At 36.1% G+C, this 27740-nt stretch overlaps 1 protein-coding gene across 8 annotated transcripts in view; it reads left to right on the top strand.

The window, feature by feature from the left end:
* RABGAP1 (RAB GTPase activating protein 1) overlaps window positions 1–27740 on the top strand; it is a 159803-nt gene that overhangs the window by 35601 nt on the left and 96462 nt on the right. For 7 of the 8 annotated variants that reach the window (XR_004681217.1, XM_035015842.1, XM_035015844.1 and 4 more), the window contains 8 exons: window positions 11757–11991; window positions 12908–13112; window positions 15024–15198; window positions 15781–15938; window positions 21902–22012; window positions 22395–22461; window positions 23155–23257; window positions 24159–24328. Coding sequence is in view for 7 of the 8 variants with exons in the window: in XM_035015842.1 (XP_034871733.1) it covers window positions 11757–11991; window positions 12908–13112; window positions 15024–15198; window positions 15781–15938; window positions 21902–22012; window positions 22395–22461; window positions 23155–23257; window positions 24159–24328 (1224 nt within the window). In the remaining variant the exon portion in view is untranslated. Of the gene's footprint in view, window positions 1–11756; window positions 12025–12907; window positions 13113–15023; window positions 15199–15780; window positions 15939–21901; window positions 22013–22394; window positions 22462–23154; window positions 23258–24158; window positions 24329–27740 lie in introns of those variants that run through there. The other variant, XM_035015849.1, reaches the window with a different exon arrangement.

The following is a 27740-nucleotide window of genomic DNA, read 5'->3' as shown; positions in this document are numbered from 1 at the left end:
CATAGCTCTATTCTTAAGAAAATAAAGAAATCCCAAAGGAGCAAAAGCAAAGAGGGACACTGAAAGCCAAAACTATATGTAAAAGCCAACACTGGGGCTGTACTGGAGGAATGCTGTTCTTTATGACCAATAGGTATGGGTTTTGATAGATAAATTGGGTAAGAGATAAGGCTTTGGGCTTTACAGAGAGGGATGTTGGAACTGAGATTTCCTTATATAGCACATTCAGGGGATGATGCATCCTAATTGAAAGGATAGACTTGGAAAAAAATAACTTAAAATCACAGGAAGAAAATAAGGAAACTTAGCTTAAGTCTTTTTTTCTTTTTTAAATTTTATTATATTATGTTAATCACCATACATTACATCGTTAGTTTTTGATGTAGTATTCCATGATTTCATTGTTTGCATATAACACCCAGTGCTTCATTCAGTACATGCCCTCTTTAATACCCATCACCAGGCTAACCCATCCCCCACCCCCCTCCCCTCTAGAACCTTCAGTATGTTTAGCTTAAGTCTTCTTAGCATGGACATAGGTTTAGAGGGGAATCTTGTTGAGAATTTGTACCCATAGGCTTGCCTTCGGGTATTTGGGGTTTGAATTTACACTACCTGAATATTCCTGGGTTGGTAATACTTTTAGGGCACCTGACAGAGTTAGTTGCAGAACTACTCTGGAGGGACATGCCTGCCACCCAGGCTGCATGGTATTACCACAGATTACCCTGATAAAGAATATCAGATAATCCAAAATTTACAAAGAGCAAAGAACAGGCAAACCACAGCAGGATCAAATCTCACCAAAACTCGGGCATTTGAATTATTAGCTATAACTTTAAGATAAATATTGAAATGATTGAAGATTTGAAGAAAAATTTGAAAATATTAGAAATGAACAAAATTATCAAAAAATTTTAAAAGGCCAAGCAAACTTAGTGAAAATTAGAGCTAGTGAAGTTAAAGGTGCAACTGATGTGTTAAATAGTAGATTAGACATGGCTGAAGAGAAAAATACCTGCCAAATGAATCTGCAGAGGTTACTTGGAAAATAGACTAGAATGGGAGAGAAGGAGTTACTTGAGATAATAGCTGAATATGTTCCAGAAGTGATAAGACAAAAATCCTCCGCTTCAAGGAACAGTGTGAGTCCCAATCAGGATGACAGTGAAACTGGCAAACATCACAAAGAGAAGCTCTTAAAAGGCTGAATGAAAACAGAGATGAATTGGACATGGTTCCTATCTTCAAGATGCTTATAGCTTAGGGTAGGTGATAGTTGTTAGGATTCTTGTTGCAGTAGTGTGTACTAATCTTTGCTTTGTAACAAATTACCTCAGAATTGAGTGGCTTGAAACAATTTATTCTCATGATTTTGTCCATTGAGTGGGTAGTTTTGCTTGTCTTGTTTTGGTTCATGTAACTTCACTGATCTGGTACATTGACTGGTGACTGGGCTCGATTGGGATTGGGATAGCTGAATCTTTCTTTTCGTGTGGTCTTTAATCTTGGACTTCTTCATAGCAGCATGGTGGTCCTAGGGCAGATGTGGAAGCTGTAATGCATCTTTTAAGGCTAAGGCTTAGAAATTACAGGGTGTCACTTCTGTCACATTTTATTGGTCAAAGCAAGTCACAGGGCCAGTCCAGATTCTTGGGTTTAGGGAAAAAGACTATACCTCTTGATGGAGGAGCTGTAGAGATATTGTGGCTATATTTAATTTTCAGCCTTAATAGATATATGCTACAGTAGAGATTAACAAAGGGTGCTATAGAACAGAGAGGATGGAAACCTATCTCAGCTTGGGGGATGAGTCTGAGAAGCCTTCTTGACAACTAAAGACAATGCTTTAGTTAAGCCCTTTATAGAAAGGCTTTATGTGATGGTGTAGTTATAAAAAAACACAGGTATTTTTCTTCATGAAATGGTTTGACAACTCACATCAAAATCGGAGAACTTTTCGTAACTTCAGAACATGTTGTATTTTCTTAACCTGACTCCTCTGGTGTAGGAATCTTACACCCTTAGTTCTTAACCAAAGATACTCTATAAATGTTGGTTGGAGGTACATTGATGAGCTAGTACTTCTTTGCTGGAAAGTTCAATTAGAGGATTTTAAATTTTTTTTTTTAATCTTTTTCTTCTTGAAAAATCCAATGGACATTATTTTAGTTGGAAAGAAGTTGCCAAACCGTACTAAAATAGCTGATATAGAAGTCACTGCTTCTCACTTAGAATTGCCTAAACTAATCTTCTGACTCAGTTGCTTCTATAAATGCAGTTTTGCTCTCAAGGAAATAGACCTGTAGCCACTTCTACCATATAAATTATTACTTTTATTTGATATATTTAGAAAGGACAGATGTTATTCCAGTAATGGGTCTGTCACATAAATAGTAGGTGTGTTCTTAGTTTTCTCTGGATAATGGAAAGTAGAACAAATACTTTTTTTTTTTAAGTTGTTATTTGCTTTTTTCAAACCTCAGCTCCAGTAGGTGGGTCAGAGTTTATTTAGAAATAGCTGATATTACTTGTTTTTAGTATCAGGTGATCTTGTCCTCTAATGCAGATCTTTTATGCAGCAAAGTAACTGAACCATGAACACACAGTTTAATTAAGGGGATCAGGGTGGTGGCAGGGAGACACATAAGTAACCATGTCATCATGATAAAATTCATCAAGTGCTAGAATATAGATATGAACAGAATTATATGACAATCTAACTGTTGCCTAGAAGAGCAAAGCATAGGTAACAATTTAGCAAAACCTTAAAGAATGATTAAGAGCTACTCAAAGAAGTGAGTCTGTAATGTGTAGAAAGATCAAGAGAATTGTAAAGGGCCTAGGGTCAGGAGCATTGCATATAGTAGAATTGAATGTACTTCTTTTCTTTTTCTCCCAAATAGCCTTTTTGTTATTTGTTTTCTGAAGTTATAAAAATAATGTGTGCTTGATACAGAAAATTCAGACAATAAGAAAAGTAAAACCCAGTCATAATCCCATTACTTTGCAACACAGTCACAAATACTTGGGGTCTGTCTTCATTTGACTTTTTAGGATGAATTCACAAGGTGCTGTTCCTTCTCCTTCCCCTTTTAAAATTAATGTTAATAATTCCTAATGGTAATTTAGATAGTTTCTCTGGTCATTCCTTCATACAGTAAGATAAAGAGATGGATAGTCAGAATAGCTGCAGTTTATAAATGAGGCACAAAGTAATTTAGTGATTTATCAAAGATCACAGAACCAAGTATGTGAGTAGATTTGAGATTAGTAAGGATACTTTTCCAGGATCCAAATGGGACTTCTGGTTATTTTGTGCATTGCTTTCTGGTAAAACTGAGCTTTATATACTTGTTTCAGAATGCCTTAGTTTTTACACTGAAGCTGAGTAAAATTACTGTCTGAACCATTGTCATTTATATTTTCATTACGGTCTGACACAAGTAGTTGGAACTGTAGGTCATCAAAATTTGTCTTTAATTTTCTGATCGTCTATTATTTTTTCAAGTGCACACTGCTTTTTCCTAAGCATGCTTTCTTGAAGACAAAATCTCTACTGTAAAAAGATCCCAAACTGCCTAAAGTAGCTTTGTATAACTGTCAAATCAAGTGGGACCTGGCTGGTATTGTTGCAGTGACAGGAAACAGGGGCTATAAAGTTAGGAGTAGAAAATTAACACAGGAAATGACTCTGGCTGTTGCCTTTGAAACATTTTGTCCCTTGCTTCTATAAATGCAGTTTTGCTCTCAAGGAAATAGACCTGTAGCCACTTCTACCATATAAATTATTACTTTTATTTGATATATTTAGAAAGGACAGATGTTATTCCAGTAATGGGTCTGTCACATAAATAGTAGGTGTGTTCTTAGTTTTCTCTGGATAATGGAAAGTAGAACAAATACTTTTTTTTTTTAAGTTGTTATTTGCTTTTTTCAAACCTCAGCTCCAGTAGGTGGGTCAGAGTTTATTTAGAAATAACTGAAAGTGGGGGGCACCTCACTGGCTCAGTTGGTGGAGCATGCGACTCAATCTCAAGGTTGTAAGTTCGAGCCCCATGTGTAGGGGCTGGGTGTAGAAATTAACTTAAAAATAAAATCTTTTTTTTTTTTTTTTTAAATAGCTGAAAGTGGGGTAAGGAGATACTATTGGATGCTTACTAATTGGCAGGTACTGTGATGTGAGAAATGAGGTAATTCCTGTAAAAATTACATATGGTGCCTGAATTATAAACAGTAATTGTCCTGTAATCATATTATTATTATTGTGTCCTTGAACCCTAATGACATGACAGTCCTGTGAGATAGACATTAACACCTTCATTTTAGAGATGAGGCAGTTGTGGCTCCCAGAGGTTAATTTAATTAGCCCAGAGCCAACAGAGTTAGTGTCAGAGCCATGTCCCAAACTCAGCTCTGTCTTACTGTGGAGCTCAAGTAGGACAACTAAGTACAGCTCCACAGGCTATACTCCGTACAGCCAACCCTAAGGGGCTGCTGTTCACATGGTCTGTATGTGAATGGTGCCCCCTGGAGATGTGCCACAAGCCAGCTCTTATCCCCAGTTTTTACTACCACCCTGCTTTGTAAGCAGAATTATGAATAAATCATTCATCATGCAGTCTCTGTCCTTGCAAATATTTATGTTAGTGTTTACAATAGCTGCTAAATTGGCTACTTTATATTTACTGTTTTTTTCTCTCAATTTGGGACTGTTTCTTCAAGTACTCTCCCCTCCTTCTCTTACTTTAGTTTACATGGAGATGGACACAAATCTAAATATGGCCCTTGTTGTATTATCCGTACATATCTGCTTTGCTTTTTTTATTTTTATATTTCTGCTAAATTAAGTTAGAAGTCTTTGTTGGACTTCAAAATAAAATTGTTTTGCAGCATGCTAATTGGTCTTGCCCAGTGTTCTTATTATAAATGTTAAACCTTTAATGGCTCTCAGAATAATAGGAAATGATGGTATTTGTTTTTGTTTGTGTGTAAGTGAACAAAGCTAAAATAAAGCATTCAGATTTCATTTTTTATAACCAAACCAAAATCTGTAGGATATCCAATGTCAAAATACTACTTTGGTTTCTATTCTTTGCATTTATAAAATTCAATTCATTAAATATGTATTGTAGGGATATTGTGCAGTAAGTGTATCCAAAGCTTTGGGAATAATATAAAGATAACTTAAGAAGCAATCTCTGGGGCGCCTGGGTGGCTCAGTTGGTTAAGCGACTGCCTTCGGCTCAGGTCATGATCCTGGAGTCCCTGGATCGAATCCCGCATCGGGCTCCCTGCTCAGCAGGGAGTCTGCTTCTCCCTCTGACCCTCCTCCCTCTCATGCTCTCTGTCTCTCATTCTCTCTCTCAAATAAATAAATAAAATCTTAAAAAAAAAAGAAGCAATCTCTGCCATCTAATAATGCCCAGTCTGGTGCAAGCTCTGGTTCGCTAAAACGTGTATGCTTATATGATGGTAACACTCCTAAGGAAGGAGTAATTAAACCCCATATCGCAGGATTAAGATGTCCCAGAGGAGGTAACAGAATTTAAGCTTGGTCTTAACGGAAAGAAGAAGGAAAGGATTACTTTCTAGGGAAGGGAACAGTCTGTACAAAGTCTAGATGCTTGCAAGTTTATGGTATGTCCTGGGGAGGTTGAGTAATTTTATGTCATTGGTAAGAGATGGAAACATAAATTGGGCAGAGTTGTGAAGAACTCATAGAATATAGTTACAAATTTGGGCTTTATCTTAAGGGAATTGAGGAAACATGGGAGGGTTTAAAAATAAGACAGTGCTTGACCAGAACTAAGATTTGCAACTGTAATTTCAGTGGCTATGTGAAAGATAGGTCATAAGGAAGAGAGAGAGGACTTGGAAACTCCCCATCTTTCTAGAAGGCTTATGTAAAATGAACATAAGCTGTCCTGTGGTATTACCTATGCAGAGAGAGGAAGGAAAAAAATGCACAATTGAGCAAGGATCAGTAGGATTTATGAGTAATGTGGGAATGAGAGGAATGAAGGGTGATTTTGCTCTTTCATTGGCCCACTAAGTGGATAGTAGTGTAATTCACTAATTAAAAAAAAAGCAGAGGTGGCACCAGGCTGGCTCAGTCGGTACAGCATGATCTTGGGGTCGTGTTCGAGCCCCACATTGGGCATAGAGCTTCATTAAAAAAAATAAAAAGGATACAGGACGAGGATCAGACAGTGATTTAAGTTGGACACACTAAGTCTGGGGTATCTGGCTGAAGATTTCTCTCCAGTAGACAGTTGAGGAAGGGGTTGTAGATACATATTAGGGATTGTTTGTGTATCTTGGCAGCAGATGAGGTGGGCCCAGGAGAGTCTGTAAAATGAGGTTATTATCAAAAACAAAACCACGGATGAAAAAAATGAAGTGTGTTCTCAAATTGCATCTTTCAGAGGAACCATGTTTTTTTTCTATTTTTTAAAAAATAGACTATTTTTTAGAGCAGTTTTAGGTTCATAGCAAAATTGAAAAGAAGGTACAGAGATTTCTCATTTAACCCCTGCTCCTTTCACATATGCGTAGCCTTCGCCACCATGAATATCCCCTATTTTAAGTTTATTGAGGTAAAATTTACACACAGTAACATGCAGCCCTTTTAGGTGTACCGTCCTATAAGCTTTAGTGAGTGCAAACTCTTACATAATAACCACCATCACCACAATTAAGATGCAGAATATTTTTATCACTCCAGAAAATTCCTTTGTGCTTCTTTTTCGTCAATCCTCTTATCTCTTTCCCAGCCCCTGGCAACCAATGATCTGATTTCTGTCCCTGAAGTTGTGCTTTTCCAGAATGTCATATAAATGTAATCTTACAGTATGGTGTAGCCTTTTATGTCTGGCTTATTTTACTTGGAATAATCTATGCTATTGCATGTATTAATCATTCCTTTTTATTGCTGAGTAGTATTCCATTGTATAGATATATGGAAGTTTGTTTATCCACTAAGCAGTTGATAAATATTTATATTCAGTTTTGGTGATCATGAATAATACTGCTATAAACATTCACAGACAGGACGTATGTTTTAATTTTCTTGGGTAAATATTTACCCAAGAAAATTAAACCTAGGACTGAGTCATATGGTAAGTGTATATTTAACTATAAAATTTACAAAAAAACAGCTGAAGTGAGTCTACCATTTTGCATTCCCACCAGCAATGTGTGAGAGTTTTTCAGTTATGATGTGTCTTTGCCAATCCTTGGTATTGTTAGCACTGTTTTGATTTTAATTTTAGCCAATCTTATAGGTATATCATCCTAGGGCGGTTTCAGTTTCTCTGATGGCTAATGAATTGAGTTTCTCTCACGTGCTTATTAGTTAACCATACCTTTGGTGAAATGCCCATTTTTTAAATTGGGTTGCTTGTTTCCTTATTGAGTTATAGGACATTCTGGATATAAATCCTTCATCAGATACATATTCTCCAAGTCTGTGGCTTATGTTTTCATTCTCTGAAGTGTCTTTTGAGCAGAAGTTTCTAGTTTTGATAAAGCACATTTTATCATTTTTTAAAAAAATTTATTTTTATTTTAGAGAGAGAGCAAGAGCGTAGGGGAAAGGGGCCGGGGGAGAGGGAGAGAGAGTCTCAAGCAGACTCCATGCTGAGTGCAGAGCCTGAAGCAGGGGCTCAATCTCACGACCCTGAGATCATGACCTGAGTCAGAACCAGGAGTCGGATGCTTAATGGGCTGTGCCACCCAGGCGCCCCTATCATTTTTTTTTCTTTTATGCTACTTTTTGTGTCACTAAAAATCTCTGTGTTCCAGGATTTTCGTAGATTTTCTCCTTTGTTCTGTAAGTTTTATAGCTTCAGGATTTACATTTAGACCTGTGATCCATTTTGCATTAATTTTTGTATGTGATGTGAAGTATTGGCTGAGCTTCATGTTTTTGCATAGGTATGGATGTCAAGTTAATTGTTCTAGTCCCATTTCTTTTATTCTCTTTCTCCATTAAATTATCTTCTCAACTTTATTGAAACCAATTGGCCATATATGTGTCAGTCTATTTCTGGATTCTGTTTTGTTCCATTGATCTGTTTGTCTACCCTTTGACTAATATTGCAGTGTGTTATTTTAGAGTTGATTGTGTTATCTGTTAAGAAAGCTGTTGGCATCAGGGAACAGAAAACCCTGCTAATAGTGGGTTTATTTTCTGTTACAACACGAAGTATAGCGGTAAGTAGTTGTTAGTTTGTTTAAGCTATTCATCAATACCAGGAGTCAATAAACTACAGTCTGCTGGCCTAATCTGGCCTGCCAACTATTTTGTAAATCACCTGTGGAGGTTCTTCAAAATGCCTATGCCCAGGCTCTACCTCTGAGACTGATTTACTTGTTAGGTTGGGACATGAGGGGACAGAGGGAGGAGCACATATTTGAATTTTAACATGCTTCCTGGTAATATTTGCTATTATGCTGTGTAGTCATGGCTAAGAACACTTCCCCCTAAATACTTCAACATGCATTTCATTAAGTAGAGTTTCATTTTATTTACAGCTATTTTTTTAGGTACGCACAATGATATATGCACATTTTAGGCAAACATTCTCCAAGTTTTGACAAATGTGCACAATTGTTTAATGGAGACTCTGATCAAAATGACATTACTATTATCCCAAAATGTCTCATGCTCCTTCTCAATCTGCCCTCTTACCCAACTGCAGAGACAGCTACTACTATGATTTTTTCTACCATGGATTAGTTTTGCCTGTTCTAGAACTTCATAGAGTTGGAACCATATGGTGCATGCTGCATTACGCAAGGCTTCTCTCACGCAGGATGTTTTAGAGATTCACCCATGGTGTTGCTTGTGTCACGAATTTGTTCCTTTTTGTTGTTGAGCAACACTCCATTTGTTAAATGTACCACAGTCCGTGTATCCATTCCCCAAGATCAATACCTGGAATAAAGCTGCCATGAACATTAAAAAAAAAAGAAACCATTAACCTGAAGTTAGTTCTTAGAGCATGGTCCCCAGACTAGCAGTATCACCATCTCCTGGAAACTTTTTAAGAATGCAGATTATCAGGTCCACCCAGACTTACTGAATTGGAATTCAGTTGGGGCCCATCAGTTTGCGTCTTAAAAGTTCTCCAGGTGATTCTGATGCATGCCAAAGTTTGAGAACCCTGAAAGGCATTGCTGAATGTTTCCTAGATAAGCCTAGGGAAAACTGTCTTTAAAAAGAGAACAACAGATGAGCGCCTGGGTGGCTCAGTTGGTTAAACGTCTACCATTGGCTCGGGCCATGATCCCAGGGTCCTGGGATCGAGTCCCACATCAGGCTCCGTATTCAGTGGGGAGTCTGCTTCTCCCTCTCCATTTACCCCCTGCTCATGATCTCTCTCTCACTCACTCTCTCTCTCTCAAATAAATAAATAAGATCTTTAAAAAACAAACAGGGTGCCTGGCTAGCTAAGTCAATCAAGCATACAGTTCTTGATATCAGGGTCGTGAGTTCGAGCCCCATGTTGGGCACAGAGATTACTTAATAAAAGAAATATTTTTAAATAAAACAAAAACAACGAAAAAAACTTAACTGGTTTAAGTATGTATATTATAATGTCACAGATAATAATTTTGAAATTAGATTGAAGGTTCACAAATAATCTAACATAATTGTTGAGTACTGTATTGACCCTAATCATCCAAAGCATATGTTGCATTGCTGTCTTTAAACAGCTTTTAAAAATCAGCATATTTGTGTGTATACATTTCTTTTTCCTAGTCTTTAAGGAAGAGTTGAGGAAATAGAAGGCAGCTCTGATGTTTATAGACTTTATAAACGAAAGAAGAATGCAAGATAAGGGCGCCTGGGTGGCTCAATTGGTTAAGTGACTGCCTTCGGCTCAGGTCATGATCCTGGAGTCCCGGGATCGAGTCCTGCATCGGGCTCCCTGCTCGGCAGGGAGTCTGCTTCTCCCTCTGACCCTCCTCCCTCTCATGCTCTCTGTCTCTCATTCTCTCTGTCTCAAATAAATAAATAAAATCTTTAAAAAAAAAAAAAAGAATGCAAGATAAACATGTATAAACACAAAATACAAGCATATAAACATGTTTTCTTTCAGGCTTAGGTGTATTTTTATTGATGAATATATGAAAATGTAGGCAGCCTACCCAACAGAAAACTTGAGCTTAATTACCCTATAAACCAAAGAACAAAACAGTACTTTGTAACATGTAAAATATATTGTCTTCTCTTTGATTTAGTTTGCTCTTTTGGTGATAGTCTCCCCAGTTATAATTACTAATTACACAAACATGGAGTCTAATATTTTTTTTCCATTTGTGTTCAGGAAGCTGTAACTATCCTACTTACGTTCTTTTTCCCCTTGGAAAACAGTTTAGGTTCAATTAGACTATCTTTTGTTTACTGCAGGTGATGGAGTAATTGCTCTCAAGTTCTGAAAGAATGAAGGGTAATTAGAACTAAGCTGTGGTTTGTTTTTTAGATGGCTTAAAAAACTTCTGAAAGTAGAACTTCTGAAAGAAGAAATTTTCATTCATGGATGTGTAGGATCAGGCGTAACAAACAATTAAAATTACTTGACCCACTTGTAGTTCCATTAGCAGTAACTGTAAACATAAAATGAAGTTCAGAGAAATAGACATTGTCACTGAAGCCACAAGGCTGAACACCTGTGTGGCCCTTATTTCCAAGGCAAGAGTAGCTGACATGTTAGATTTCGTTGAGAAAATGTCAGCAAAAAAAGACTTGAGACTGTTTCTCAATTATAATTTACAGCCAAAGGAACTTGAAGCTTATAAAGTTATAAAAAAATGTTTGAACTGAGTTCTTTGGTAGTCCAGAGGTATGTCTGTTATTATTGGAATTTTGCTTCTAACTTCTATGTTTTTTTGACCAGAAAGACCTCATTCTCTTTAACAGTCTCCTAGCCCCACCTGTTTTAACTTTTTGTCAGGTTTTAGTCTTCAGAAAGCCTCCTAAATCAGCCCCCTTTCTTGATCATGACTTTTTCTAAATTGTTTTGTTAAATTTTTTTTAGTGTTTCTTGAATAAGCATTTAGTGACAATACTGGGTTTTGTCACTTGTGGTTTTCCTTAGCATTGGTCAGTCTTCACTTGATTTTGCACTTGTTTACTTCCTTATTGAGCAACTAATAATAAACCATCATGACTCTAGAAAAACACTTGACATTACTGAAATGGAATGCTTCTCCTCAGGCCATTTTATACATACCAGCCTTATTCAGGTGCCTCAGAACTTTAAGAAACTGTTCATAGCAGAGGAGTCTCCCTTAGAATTACAAGAGACTGACTTATAGTAGGAGTGGTAAAATACATGTGAAAATTTATTACCTAATCAGTCTGTTTCCCTGTTTCTTAAAGATTAGAGAAGCCCCTAAAGATACTCCTCTTAACATATTATTTCTCACCAGACAAGTAAGATTACAGATATTTTAATTGTTAGTTGAGGCCACTGTAGAAAAGTTTCAGGAACACTGTCGCATATATTTTGGGGCAATAGTCTCAAATTCACTATACACTTTTTCCATGAAAAACTAAGAATTAAGAGAGCAGCTGCAGCTCTTATTTATTGCAGATCCTGATTTATTCTGTTTTTAAAAAACATTCAGAAGATATCTTTGTATCAAAAGAAATGCTGACGATTTTCTCTAGAATACGGACCCATTTGAATTAGTACTGGCCTTTCTTTCTCACTTTGCTGATTGCATGTATTTGTGACCCTTAGATTATAGGGAATGGAAGTGAGCAGCAGCTGCAAAAAGAGCTAGCAGATGTGCTGATGGATCCTCCAATGGACGACCAGCCAGGGGACAAGGAACCTGTGGAAAGGTCACAACTGGATGGTGAAGGAGATGGACCTCTTTCTGACCAACTCTCAGCTTCGTCCACCATTAACCCTGTGCCGTTAGTAGGGCTCAAAAAACCAGAGATGAGCTTGCCAGTGAAACCTGGACAAGGAGGTTAGGACTGCTGCATTGCTTGCTTAACTGCAGGTTATTGTTTTTAATATGTGAGTGCCTACCCTGTACTAGGTTTGATTCAGAGCAAGCAAAAACCATTATCTGTGTTTTCTAGAATGTTCAGATTCTAGATTGAGGAGGATGTGAGGAGGGTAGGTATATGTACCATTCTCATTTCCCTTTAAATGTATGTCATTGATATCAAAGAAAGAGATAACAGCAGTTAAATGACATTGAGGAAGTCTTATTTCAGAATGTTTCAAGATTTTCCAAGAAAGAAGGAATTTGAGTACAGTGTTGGAGATGTGGAGGAATAATGCTAGGGGAAGAGATATTTGCTGCAGGCCTGTATAGATAGCTCTGTGGGAGTAGTTGCCAGGTTTTTTAAAAGTAAGTCGAAAGGCACCACAGAAGAGGAGGAATAGGGGAATTATAAAGGCTCGTTGGGAAAAGTAGAGTGTTAAAACCATGCAGCTTTATTGGGAAAGGGAAACCAGGGGTATTGGGAGAACGTTAAGTGGCTAAGATGATGAGTGAGAGAAATAAAGCAATACAGATCAGGAAGAAGACAGAGATAGGATTTTTCACAGTGGCAAAATACTAAATATATTTTTGACCTAAATGTAAATTATAAAGTCAAAACAAATTAGAAGAGGCAAAAATGTAAATCAGATCTAACCTCAGATCACATTTTAGATTTGGGATTGACAGTAAAGCAATCCCTAAAAATTTTGGTGTTAGTGACAGAGTTTTAATGTGAAATTTCTGGCTTTAATGGGCAGTTCTTCTGGGGCAATGACATATTATCTCATTAGTTCTTAATTGTAGACCTAAGTGTAACTTTTAGGTTTTTACTTGGTATTCATGTCAACAAAATACTAAAATGAAAGTAACCCTCCATTACCATTTCTTTCAGATTCTGAAGGGTCAAGTCCTTTCACACCAGCTGCTGATGAGGACAGTGTAGTTTTTAGCAAACTAACTTATTTAGGCTGTGCCTCAGTAAATGCTCCCAGGAGTGAAGTGGAAGCCTTAAGGATGATGTCCATCTTAAGAAGCCAGTGTCAGATTTCACTAGATGTAACCCTGTCAGTGCCGAATGTATCTGAAGGAACTGTGAGGTAAGACCAGTTTCTTGAAATGTTCAGATCAGATTTCTGACCTATAGATTTAGAAAGAAGCGGTAGTGAACAAAATACATAATTATTTCATTCATGTAATGTTTAATTCACCTGGCACTTATGTCTTCAAGGATTGTGACCCATATGAAAATTAGTCACTCATTTGAACAGTTTTTTATATTCTTCCCCACCCTGGTTGTGTGTGGTACATTAAAATTTAAATGTTTTGGAGATAACATATTGAAAATATGTTGACCTGAAAGTATGCCTGACAATTTATATTTTCCCTGTTCCACCAGTACAGATGCTAGCTTGACACAGTAGTTCAATATGAAGTTTCATATTGAATCTAACAGAACATATTAGAATCAATAATAATAATATTGACATATCAGAATCAGCATTTTTTAAAAGATTTATTTATTTTAGAGAGAGCATGCACACACGAGTGGGGGGAGGGGCAGAGGAAGAGGGGGAGAGAATGCTCAAGTAGACTCCCCACTGAGCATGGAGCCTGATGCAGGGCTTGATCCCAGGACTCTGAGATCATGACCTGAGCCAAAATCAAGAGTCGGACGCTTAATAGACTGAGCAACCCAGGTGCCCCTATTAATGTGAAACTTCTCATAAAATTTATTTAGTGCTCATTTCTATGTCCTTCTTAGTAGTTATTGCCCAACTGAAGTTATACTTTGTTCTGATACATTTTAATTCTGTAGACATACAAAAACCAGTTTCTCTTGCCCATATTTCCAGAGTTTTCATCAAAGTGCCTTTGAATGTGAATTAGGTCCCCTTCCTGTGTATTTCCATTATGCACAGGGACCCCTGGGCTTTCCTCATTAATGGCCCTGCCCATTTAGTGTTGAAATTGCAGTTTCTTTTCATTACTTTCATATTTGTGTCTTCAGTGTCCAGAATATAACCTGAAATATTGTAGGTATCATGTAAGTATTTGTTGAACCAATACATTTTTGAATGAATGACACACCTTTGATTTTCAGTGAATGGCATCATTTGATTTTAGTGATTATCTTTTTTTAGGTGTTAACATTTTGTACACTCTTATTTGCCATGAATCAGAAGAATATGTTTCACTCTGAGAAAGCACATCAGTTTTTTATTTTCTTAAATAATAAAGCATTAGGTCATTTTTTAGGAGGTAATGAGAAACACAGCTTTAATGATCATTTTGGTAGTCTAATTTACCCATTGATCTAGTCTTTATTTAGGTACAGACTATATAGGAAACCTGTGTACTTATTCTTTGTCTTTCTGCTTGCCTCCTTAAAACATAAGATTATGTAGGTTTTCGTACCATGGAATTATGTAATTAATAACTTCAGGAATCCACATATGACTTTTTTTAAGAAGATTTTATTTATTTATTTGACAGAGACACAGTGAGAGAGGGAACACAAGCAGGGGGAGTGGGAGAGGGAGAAGCAGGCCTCTTGCTGAGCAGGGAGCCTGATGCGGGGCTCGATCCCAGGACCCTGAGATCATGACCTGAGCCAAAGGTAGACGCTTAACGACTGAGCCACCCAGGCGCCTCCACATATGACTTATTTATTAAGATTGGGACGCCTGGGTGGCTCAGTCATTAAGCGTCTGCCTTCGGCTCAGGTCATGTTCCCAGTGTCCTGGGATCAAGCCCCGCATCAGGCTCCCAGCTCGGCAGGAAGCCTGCTTCTCCCTCTCCCACTCCCCCTGCTTGTGTTCCCACTCTCGCTCTCTCTGTCAAATAAATTAAAAAAAACAAAAACAAAAAAACTTAAGATTAATATGATTAGCACACCAAAAGTGGTTTATATGATCTTGCTAGAAAGATGAGTCTCGAATCATAATATGGATATAGTGAAAATAGTCCATAATCTCTCTAAGCTCTTCGTAACTTTTTTCCCTGAACAGACTCTTAGATCCTCAGACAAACACTGAAATAGCAAACTACCCTATCTACAAAATCCTGTTCTGTGTCAGAGGGCATGACGGAACTCCCGAGAGTGACTGTTTTGCTTTCACTGAAAGTCATTACAATGCAGAGCTCTTCAGAATACACGTCTTCCGGTGCGAAATACAAGAAGCTGTAAGTCCTCACCAGAAAAAGTGTCTGTAAATGAAACTTCACCTGTACCCTCACTGTGTTGAAGTTAATTGCAGTATTTATTATGGTCACTTAATAAGCCAAATGAAATTCTTTGCTGTTTTATTCATTCCAGCCTGATGGGCTGAAATATAAAGAAACTAGAAGTTTGGGTAACCAGAACCTTGTTGCTAAGAGTGTCAGAGACTAAGACTGCTTCTTGATATAGGCATCTTGGTTTCAGGAGTGACACATTTCCAAACTGTTCTTTTAAAGCTAATCCTGTAGGATTTTTTTTTTTTAATTTATAATAAATATATTCAGATTGTTCCTAACAATTTTGGAAATTATTTTTCAGTCGGATTTCTTGTGTTTATAACCATTTCTTTTTTAAAACCCCTTCTCTGGCCATTTTTAGTGTTGCTTGCTTTCTAGGCCTAACAAATTATTTACCAAAAGAAATCAATGGGGGAAGATGAATTATCCCCCACCCCCAACACACACACAAAATAGGTAACCTTCAGCCTTAATAAAGGTATTTTATTTTTTCTGGTAACAGCCCATTTTCTAACTTGTCTGTTGTAGGTAAGCCGGATACTTTACAGTTTTGCCACTGCCTTCCGCCGTTCCGCCAAGCAGACCCCACTTTCAGCAACTGCTGCACCCCAAACTCCTGACAGTGACATCTTTACCTTCTCTGTGTCTTTAGAAATAAAAGAAGATGATGGTAAAGGTTACTTTAGGTAGGGTATTTTATTCTGTTTTTTTTTTTTTTTTTCAACTTTGTATTAACATGCTGTATCTGTGGTTCAAGGGAAACTCTGGGTCACATTATATAACTTTCATGTATAAAATGATTGCTTTTATAGGTAGAGTTTTTTTATATTATAAATGATAAAGAAAAGGAAATAGGCAAATTTGCAGAGGAAAGATTTTTTTTATTTAATTTTTTTAAAATTTTAATTTCAGTATAATTAACATGCAGTGTTATATTAGTTTCAGGTACATAATACAGAGATTTAAAAACTATATACTACTCAGCACTCATCACAATAAGTGGTTTCTTAATCCCCATCACCAATTTACCCATCCCACTGACCTCCCTCCCTCTGGTAACCATCAGTTTGTTCTGTATAGTTAAGAGTCTGATTTTTGGGTTGTCTCTTTTTTCCTTTGTTCCTTTTGTTTCTTAAATTCCATGTGTAAGTGAAATCATATGGTATTTGTCTTTCTGTAATTATGGAAGCAGCCCAAGTGTCCATCAATAGATGAATGGATAAAGAAGATGTGATATATACAATGGAATATTACTCAGCCATAAAAAAGAATGAAATTGGGCGCCTGGGTGGCTCAGTTGGTTGAGCGACTGCCTTTGGCTTGGGTCGTGATCCCGGAGTCCCGGGATCGAGTCCCACATCGGGCTCCCTGCTCGGCGGGGAGTCTGCTTCTCCCTCTAACCCTACCCTTGCGTTCTCTCTCTCACTCTCTCTCTCTCTCTCAAATAAAAAAAAAAAAAAAAGAATGAAATCTTGTCATTTGCAATAGCATGGATGAGGTTATAATGCTAAGTGAAATAAGTCAGTCAGAAAAAAGCTGATTTCTTTCTTTTCGTTTTTTTATATTTTTTTTATGGCTAAGTAATATTCCATGGTATGCATTGCATTTGTGTGTATACACACACACCCCACATCTTCTTTATCCATTCATCTACTGATGGGCACTTGGGCTGCTTTCCTGATTGGGCTATTTAAATAATGCTGCAGTAGACATAGGGGTGCATGTATCTTTTGGAATTAATGTTTTCATATTCTTTGGGTAAATACCCAGTAGGGAAATTACTTGATCATAAGGTAGTTCTATTTTCCACAGTGGCTGCACCAGTTTGCATTACCCCCAGTAGTGCACCAGGGTTCCTTTTTCTCCACATCCTCACCAACACTTGTTGTTATTTCTTGTCTTTTTTGATACTAGCCATTCTGACAGGTGTGAGGTGGTATCTTATTGTGGTTTTGATTTGCATTTCCCCAATGATGAGTGATGTTGAGCATCTATCTTTTCATGTGTCTGTTGGCCATCTGTATGTCATCTTTGAAGAAATGTCTTTTCATGTTTTCTGTCCTTTTTTAAATTGGATTATTTGTTTTTTGGGTGTTGTGTAAGTTTTTTTTTTTTTTTTTAAGATTTTATTTAATTTGTCAGAGAGCGAGCACACAAGCAGGAGCAGCAGCAGGCAGAGGGAGAAGCAGGCCCCCCCACCGAGGAGGGAGCCCGATGTGGGACTCAATCCCAGGACCCTGGGATCATGACCTGAGCCGAAGGCAGGTGCTTCACCGACTGAGCCACCCAGGCATCCTGTATAATTTCTTTATATACTTTGGATACAAACCCTTTATTGGATATATCATTTGCAGATATCTTCTCCAGTTCAGAAGGTTGGCTTTTAGTTTTGTTGATTGTTTCCTTTACTGTGCAGAAGCTTTTTATTTTGATGTAATCACAATAGTTTATTTTTGCTTTTGTTTCCCTTGCCTTAGGGGACATATCTAGAAAAATATTGCTATGACCAGTGTCAGAGAAGTTACTACCTGTGCTCTCTTCTAGGATTTTTACGGTTTCAGGTCTCACATTTAGGTCTTTAATCTATTTTGAGTTTATTTTTGTGTATGGTTTAAGAAGGTGGTCCAGTTTCATTGTTTTGAATGTTGCTGTCCAGTTTTCCCAACACCATTTGTTGAAGAGATGGTCTTTTTCCCATTGTATATTCATTACTCCTTGTCCAAGGTTAATTGACATATAATTATGGGTTTATTTCTGGGCTCTCTATTCTTTTCCATTGATCTATGTGCCTGTTTTTGTGCCAGTACCATACTGTTTTGCTTACAGCAGCTTTGTCATACATTTTGAAATCCATGATTTTGATACCTTCACTTTTGTTCTCCTTTTTTGAGATTGCTTTGGCTAATTTAGAGTTTTTTGTGATGCCGTACAAATTTTAGGATTATTTGTTGTAGTTCTGTGAAAAATGCTGTTGGTATTTTGATAGAGATTGCATTAAATCTGTAGATTGCTTTGGGTAATATGGACATGTTCTCTCAATCCATGAGCATGGAATATCTTTGTTTATTTGTGTTATCTTCAGAGCATAGGTCTTTCACTGCTTTGGTATTTTACTGTTCCTGGTGCAGTTGTAAATGGCGCTGTTTTCTTAATTTCTCTCTTCAAGAGGCAAGATTTGAAGAATTTTAAAGCTATTAAATTCTTTCGTGTGGGGAAATATGTCACGTTACTTTGTTCTTCTAGACTCAAAGTAACTGGCCGACTGCTGATATGAAATATGACAGAAGCTAAGCCCGCTGGATTTGTAGCTGGTTAATTTGTTTTAATAATCTAAAGATCTTAAGGCTGTTGACATCAGGTTTTCCATTATAGTTTATCTGAACACATTGGGGATGAGGAGAAATGAGGTCTGTGTCTGAAGTCTTAACCTTGCATATAGGGTCAGAAATAACTGGTTTGGGCTTTTAAGTAAAATGGTACTTCTTTTGAGTAGTGGAAAGAACCCTAGAATAGAAATAAAGACTTAGATTTAGTTAATTATTGCTGCTATTAACACTGTGAACTTTTCCAAGTTTCTTTATATTTCCTGGCAGTAGTTCCCTTACTTAGAAAATAAGCTGGCTAAACTCTTAAAGTGTTTCTAACGTTAAAATACTACGGTCACAAGATGATTGGTTTTTTTGTTTTGTTTTTAACCCATATCACACATTAGGTGCTTCTTGGATCATAATTGACAGTTGCATATTCAAAGTTTCCTTCATGATTACCTCATAAAATGGGTAAAATAAAATAGCATTAAAATATGGGTGATTTCTACTATTTTCCTTTCATATTAGCAGAATGATGACTGGTTTATTTATTTGAACAACTGAGAACTCTTGGTCTCCCTGCAAAAACTTTTGGAATTCTCATGCCATCTGGTGGCCGATTTCATGTACAATGCAGCTTCAGCTTTGATTTGTGCACTGAAGTATTAGACACTATGTCTGTGCCCTCTCATCAGCTGTATTTCTGTTCTCACAGCAACTGTTGGGATGTGCTGGTTCCCACAGTATGTATGCCTGCCCCAGGAAGTGGAAATTATAATCTGTAAAGTTTGTAAGAATTTTTTTCCTTTTTAAGGAGCAAAAGTTTCTTTAAACTGCATTTTTCCCCTTTAGTAAACAAATTTATGTAGATCCCGTTTATAAATTTCAATTACAAATAGGAACGATGTCTAAGATCTCTCAGAAGCACTAGAACTAGTTCTCTTGCTTCTGAACTCAGGCATGTTCAAGGTAGAATGATCGTAATCACAAACATCCCTGTTCTGTTCACCTTCATACCAAGGAAATGCTATACAGAAAATCCCTAGATGGTCATTTTGCTTTTCACATTTGTCAGGGCTTTGTTCTTTTTTTGTTACATGGTTTTATTGAATTTGTAGTTTATAGTAGAAAATAGTGTTTTGTGCCCTTTTTATAGTGATGAACTTTCTGAAAAGTAAGCCTCTCTTTATCAAATTTGAACTGGCCAAATGCAGTTGTTTTTTTCCAGTGATTCTGTAATATGTCCAGGAATTTATTTTGCAGAAACATCATCGAGGTACTTAAAGAATTATCAAGATGGATGTTCCCCTTTAATACTGTTTATAATAACAAAATTAAAAAGTGGAAATTAAATGTTCACCAGAATAATTAAAATATGCATTTCACAATATATACAAATGTCAAAGCATTGTTATTCACCTCAAATTAATATAATGTTGTATGTTTGTTGTATTTCATTAAGAACATGATACAGTGATGTACCATATGATTTAGCACCTATCCAAAAAATACAGGTATATGTAAGTAACCATAGCACAAGATAGATTGTGGTTTTACTCTAACGTAAATACAAAGTGTTGTGACAAGAATTAATGCTCTTCTTTTCATCCTTGAAAAAGTATAATTCTTACATTATTAATGTTAGAAACCTACTTTCAATTTAGCCCTTAGGAAGGTGGAGCATTTTCATTTATACCATTCAAAGCACTTTTTTGTCTTATTTATTCTACCATATAACTCTATTAGGTATGCTAGGTATTTGATACTTGTTTTATAGGTAAAGAAGCCCAGGGATGTTAAGCCTGGATCTCAGTATTGTAATTTGTATAGTAGGAAGTCAATGGAAAATTATTGGGGTGGATCTATTCAATGATACAATGACAAGACTAGAAATATAATCTAAACTCCCTGACAGCAGTGAAGTGAACTTCACTGCTTACAGTCTCCACTCTACTTCCTGTTAATGTGGCTTTTCCTTGTACTTCAGCATTAGGACACCAGAGAGAACTGTATATCTGTTGTTGTTTTAAATACTGCTAAGAGATGGGATTATATTTATTTCTGTGTCAGCATCCGCGGAACATAAAGACTAGTGTATCTGTTACCAGTTGAAAATTGAGACCTGTCTATATCCTTATAGGTGAAAATTCTGTCAGTTATAAATATTTAAGTTTGGTTTGCAGAAGTTTTCTTTGCGAATGTTTGTCATTTCCAGACTCCTTTGCTAAGATTCTTTGGTTTTCTTTTCTTTTCTCTCTCTCTTTTTTTTTTAAGATTTTATTTTAAAGTAATCTCTGTACCCAACATGGGGCTCGAACTTACAACCCTGAGATCAAGAGTCACATGCTCCACTAACTGAGCCAGCCAGGCACCCTGACTCTTTGATTTTCTTATCTTAGTTTCATAGAGTGTTTTTGAATTGGTTACTCTATAAGTACAGATGGTCTTCAAACTAATTTTATTTTTTTAAAAAAACAAAAAACAGAAAACTAATTTAATTTTTCAGAGCCACTTTTTAGTTTGAGTAGGTACCTAGAACTCTCATGTAGTCTTTTATAGTATCTTTTAATGGTTTTGCTACCATTATTTTAAAGTTGTACAGTATGAAGACATAATTTGTATTTGCTGCATGTTGGCTGATTGCCATTGGCAGATGTTTGCTTTTGAGAACAAAGGAGCCAGAGAAAGTGGTGTGTGGGAGAGTAGGGGATTATTTTGGTAAACTCTGATTTTAAGAATATTTTCAACTTTTTTCTTAAGGTGATGTTTAAGTATATCATTAGTATTATTTTTATAGTTACTGCACATGTGAATAAGAAGGTTATCACTGCTTAAGGGAAGCATTAAGCAACAGCTTACTGTTGGCCTTATTTTCCTTATCTCTATTATTTTTTGAAGGTACCTTTTTTGGAATTCAAAGGATGTATGATTAAGTATTTTTTCTTTATTACATATTTAAACAAATAAGGCAATAAATATTTGTAAAAAAAAAAAGTGACTAAATTGAAAGGAAAGAAAACTAATGTTTTTTTGAGTGCTTATGTGCTAGATGCCATGCTAAGTGCTTTACAGATATCTAACTTAATTTCACAACAACAGAAAATTAAATTATATCACATTTTAGGGAGCATATGAGTTTTTTCTAGCTCTTATAAATTGTTTAGTGGATTACATACAGTAGTGATAATATTTTCACATCAAGAGGTAGATGATGATTTTTAAATTTCTGTGATGACTTGAAAACCAGGCATACAAAAGAACCCTAGATTCAAGAGAGGTTGTTTCTAGTATATGTCACAAGAAAATACTTTGCAAAATTAATGAAACATGTTGTTCTACAGTGCAGTTCCTAAAGAGAAGGACAGACAGTGCTTTAAACTTCGCCAAGGAACTGATAAGAAGATTGTCATCTATGTGCAACAAACAACTAATAAAGAACTGGCCATTGAAAGGTAAACATTTTTAGTAAATTCAGCTTAAATATAAATTCTCATTTTTATCAATCCAGTGGAGTAACCATATACTATATTCAAAAATATATTTGCAAAAATTTTGTCCTCTGGGGAATTCTTTTGGTTATTGAAGTGAATACTTAGTTCACTTTGAATTAGCTCCCATAAATCATCAGCTAATATGCTGCCTTCAACTATGTGATAATAAAAGACAAGAGAATTTGTTTCTGTAAGTAAAAGAAGTAAGGTTGTTTGAGCAATGCTAATTTATTGATAATTTTAATGTGTCCTTTATCCATCAGTAAGAATTTTAAATGACCTAGTTTACACGTCTTTTTTCTGTTATCTTTCTTCCAAATTTATGCCTGTTCTTTCTTTGCAGGTGTTTTGGTCTTCTCCTTAGCCCAGGAAAAGATGTACGAAATAGTGACATGCACTTGTTAGATTTGGTAAGGATTGCTTTTCTTTTTAAGGTTATACACTATTTCCTTGATAAAGGTTTCACTTTATCTCACTTGAATCTGATGGTAAAGCACTTTTGTGAAGGTGTTCTTGTGAGCTATAATAGCAATAAACAAAGATAAAGAATTTCCTTATTTCTGACTTGATATTTACTAGTCTGACCCTAAACCTATTTAGTCTCAGCCTCGGTTTCTTCACTGTATAATGGTGAATAATCCTTGTTTATAATTTAAGGTTGAAGTTGGAATCAAAGAGAGAGTTTGTGAGGGAAGTGTTTACAAACTATCATGAGTTTTTTAAAAGTAGGTGGTATTAGTATTGTTGCTATTATGTGAAAATCTTTATTTTCAAAACTAAAATTTATGTGATAATTATGCACTTGACAGAAGAATTCAGCATAGATTCAGGTGGTAAATTTCTCTAAATTTGTAGAATTTGATATGATTTGTAAGCATTTACTTTATAATTTTCCAGGAGCAATTGCATAAATAATTGGCACATCTTTAATTTTAACACTTGCAGTCGTCTCATTCACATATATTTCTACTTTTTAAAAAATATCTGACCCTCTTTCATATTTTTACATTTTCGTGACTCCTGTTTTTTAAAGGCAGCAAAATGGGAGCTAGCTGTTGTTCCTTTATTTTGGCATTAATGTTTGTTTTTACTATTTTCTTTAGGAATCTATGGGCAAAAGTTCGGATGGAAAGTCCTATGTTATCACTGGGAGCTGGAATCCAAAATCTCTACCTTTTCAAGTTGTAAATGAAGAAACTCCTAAAGGTGATGCAGATTATTGATACAATGAACAGAAATTTTGGTCCCAAAAAGATACCCAGGCCTTAGGACCACTTATTTGACAAATATCAGTGTTTTTTAATTCTGGTGAAACCAAAGGATTTGTGTAGGTCTTTGAGTTTATTATTAAATTTGACCTTGTATTAACAAAGTATCATTTTTCCCCACTTATTTTTCCCTCCTCAATTTTTCACTTCCCTGCTTCCTTTTCTATTCATGTACTTATTTATATACAGAATTCTAAATTTTATTTTTAACATATGCACATATGGATATAGAGGGGAAAGTAAAAATTGACCATAGTCCTCAGGGCCCCACCCCAAGAGGACCATTGTGACCAGTTTCATATGTAGCTTTTCAGATATTTTGTGCAGAAACCACCTTTTTCAAGTTTTTTCCTACTCTTCCTGAATGCCATTTAGTGGCTGTATAATATTCTATCCTGAAAATGTAACATTATTTGCTTAACTAGTGCCTCCTGTTGAGCATTTATTTTTTTTTCCCCTTCATTTTTTCTTTTTACTCATAGCACTATAGATAAATGGATAAGTTAGCCAAGATTTTAAAAGTTGAGAATTCCCAGTGTTGGTGAGAGTGGCATGAAGAGGCCATATGCCACTTTTGCAGATCAGTCTGACAGAACATTTCATAAACTTTTATGTAATGCTGTCACTAATTCCAAGGAGTCTACCCAAGCAAAGAATTCTCAATACAGAAAAAGTTTTCAAAACAGCAATTTATCTGATTATTTTAGATTTTGATTTAATTAATGGATCACCTTAAGCTATCTTGAAAGTTTTTGAGAAAAGTAATTACTTTTACATTAATTGTATGAGCAAAGATACTTCCATTTTTTTATTTGCTTCTCCCCCCCCTCTCTCTCTAGATAAAGTGCTGTTTATGACCACAGCTGTTGATTTGGTAATAACAGAAGTACAGGAGCCTGTTCGATTTCTCATAGAGACAAAAGTCCGTGTTTGCTCACCTAATGAAAGATTATTCTGGCCCTTCAGCAAACGTAGTACTACTGAAAATTTCTTTTTGAAACTAAAACAGGTACTACACTTTTCTATAAATATGGGAGGGAGGTATAGATAAGAAAGGAGAAACTATTTTTGAGGCTGATTTATCATCAAGCTATCACTTATATCTTTAAACAGTCATGTGTATTTTAAACATATTAAGAGGAAAAATTGTCTTCCATTTTTCCCCACGTATTTATCATTTTTCTTGCTCTTCATTTCTTCCTCAAGAACCAGGTTCCTGTCTGATCTTACTTGCCTTCAATCTGAAGAACTTATTTTAACATTTCTTTTAGTGTCGATCTACTGAAGTCATTAACTCTTAGACTTCTTTATCTGAAAATGTTTTTATTTCACCCTCATTACACTGGGATATTTTCACTGGCTGTAAGATTCTGGGTTGACATTTTTTTTCTTCTGGCACTTTAGAGATGTCCTCTCACAGTCGCCTGGCTCTCATTGTTTCCCATGTGAAGTCAGCATGCATTTATTGATATTGTTTCTCTGTATGGAATGAGTCATTGTTTCCTGGCTGCTTTTAAAATTATTTTTTATCTTTGGTTTTCAGACATTTAAATATGATGGGCCTTAGGCATGGTATTCTTTGTCTTCCTTGTGATTTGCTGAGCCTCTTAAATTTTTTTTTATTTATTTGACACAGAGAGAGAGGGAGGGAGGGGGCATACAGGCAGGAGAAGCCGGAGAGGGAGAAGCAGGCTCCCCCCTGAGCAGGGAGCCTGATGCGGGGCTGGATCCCAGGAGCCTGAGCTGAAGGCAGATGCTTAACCTACTGAGCCACCCAGGTGCCCCTGAGCTTCTTGAATTTTTAAATTTTGTTTAAATATTTGTTTTGTTTTGTTTTGACCAATTTTGAGGAAAATCTGCTTTGTTATTCCTTTCAACCTTTTTTCCTGCCCCATCTCTCTTTTCTCTCATAGGATTCCAGTTACATATATTTTAGTCCTTTTGATATTATCCCGCAGATCTCTAAGGCTCTGTTTTTAATTAAATAATTTTTTTTCTGTTTTTTTCTTCAGGTGGGATATCATTTTAACTCTCTTTTGACATGTCTTAAAGCTGGCTTGCCCCTTTCTTTTATCATCCCCAATTTTCTGTTAAGTCCATTCAATGAATTTTTTTTTTAATTTCAGATCTTGTACTTTTTATTTCTAGAATGCCCATTTGGTTCTTTTTTTTATAGTTTCTATTTTCTTATGAGATTTCCTCTTTGTTCTTTCAAGAAGATTTTCTCTTACATCCTTGAGCATAATTATAATATTGCTACTTTAAAAATCCTTAACTGCTAATTCTAATGTCTGGTGAGTCACATTGTCCTCTTTCTTTGTCTAGCAATTTTGGATTATATGTTAGACATTTTTAATAATAGATTATTATAGTCTATTATGTTATGGTCTCTTCTGAGTATCAGTTTAAAAAAAAAAATCTGTCAGTTAATTTGGTCAAATTCCATACTCTATTTTACTTGTGGTGGGCAATAGATGAAATTTGTTTCCTTTTAGCTTTTCTTGGCCTCAGATGCCCACTACTTTTCCTTTCTTTTGCTTTCCTTTGTATCAAAACTTCTTGAAAAAAAAATCAAGTCCATAGTGACCTAAATTGCTAAATCTAGTGGTCAGTCTGAGTCTTCATAGTCCTTGGCCTTTGAGCAGTATATAATACGGATGATCACTCCCCCCTTCCTTACCCTCTTTCACTTAGCCTTCAGGACATCTCAAATTTACCTCACCCCCCCACCAATCCCTAGAATGCTCTCCTTACCTGTCTTTACTGTCTCAGTTCATGGACATCTTCTCTTAATTGTTGCTGAGGCCAAGAATTTTACTTTCATTTTTCACATCCTATATCCAGTCAGTCAGGAAATTCTATTTACTTTCAAAATCTATTTAGACTCTGGCTGCTGCTTAGCACTTAGATTACACTAACCTCATCTGAATTGTCACCTTTACCTGAGCTACTGTAGTAGCCTCTTCACATCTCCCTGTTTCTTTTTTTGCCCCCCCCCCTTCATATATTCTCAACACAGCAGCCTAAGATCAAATCAGATCACTTTTCTGCTCATAACTCTTTAAACCTATTCTGTGTAAAAGCCAGAGTCCTTTTCGGTGGCTTCTAAGACCCTATGTGATCTACTGCCTGTTATACCATCAACTAATTTCTCTCTTACCGCTCTTCTTCCTTGCTTCTTCTGCTCTAGCCATGTTCTCGGGGCCTTCGCTATTAACTGTTTCTTCTGCCTTAATGCTCTTCCCATTTCCCACTTGCTATTATTCATCTCTTTCAGGTCCTCATCTTCTTCAAATCTGTGCTCAGATTGACATCTTAATAATGCCTGACTGCCACATGTAACACTGCAGTTTGTCTGCTCTTAACTTTCAGGATATCACATAATATACTTAATTTTATTTTGCTTATTATCTATTTTCTCTGTTAGAAACCTCTACTAAGGCAGTAGAGGTTCCTGATCTGCCTTGTTCACTGATTTATCCCAAGCATCTAAAACATAGTAGTTCTCTATAAATAGTTGTTGAATTGATTTTATTGACATGTAACTTCAGTCTTGAGTTTTACAAAATTACAGTGTTGCTTGTGGATTTACTTGAGTATACTTTCTGATAGCAATAAATATTTTAGTTCCAGTGTATCCAAGTTAGCTCTTTTGGTTATAGTTAGAAAAAGGTGGCAAACAGAACAGGAATAGAGATTTCTCTTCAGTGTTGTCTTAGGAGACAGAAAGTAAACCTGGGCCCTAGCACTGTTCTCCCAGCTCTTCACTGTGGCAGCAGAAAAGGATTAGCATAGGCTTATCAACTAGAAGTTGGCTTTGGAATCAGAGTATATGGATATTACCACTGACTAGCAAGTACCTTCAACTCTGTGAGCCTGTTTACTCAGCTGTAAAATGGCAGTGATTGAATCTTCCTCATAGTGTTATTTGATATTGAGAAACTATATAACACATTTGGCATATAGTATGTTCTTCATACATTTTACCTGTTATTGAGAGGGACTGTGGAACCTAAGTGGGGCAGAGAAAGAATAAAAAATATTAAGTCATTGAGATGCCTGGGTGGCTCAGTCAGTTGGGCATCCGACTCGATCTCAGCTTGGGTCTTGATCTTAGGGTTGTGAGTTCGGGTCTCCACTCTGGGCGTGGAGCCTACTTAAAAAAAAAATACTAAGTTATGAAATCAAAACAACATTGATTATTATTAGTGGATTAGTCCCAGAAGAAGAACACTTCAGAAAGAAAACCAATTTACAGGTGGTATTTTAAAAATTTAGGGAGTAGGGATGATTCTTAAGTGTCTAGAGTAAGAGATGATAAATAGAAATTAATTCTATAATAATTTTAGAACAAATTTATATGTAAGAAAACATATTCTCTTTAGAGTTCTGTCTCTTTAATCTTAGTGAACATAAATAAG

The sequence above is a fragment of the Mirounga leonina genome, unplaced genomic scaffold, assembly GCF_011800145.1.
Source record: "Mirounga leonina isolate KUSES-001 unplaced genomic scaffold, KU_Mleo_1.0 Mir_170, whole genome shotgun sequence".
Classification (NCBI taxonomy): domain Eukaryota; kingdom Metazoa; phylum Chordata; class Mammalia; order Carnivora; family Phocidae; genus Mirounga; species Mirounga leonina.
Note: the sequence above shows the minus strand (reverse complement) of the source record. Positions and strands in the feature narration are given on the sequence as shown.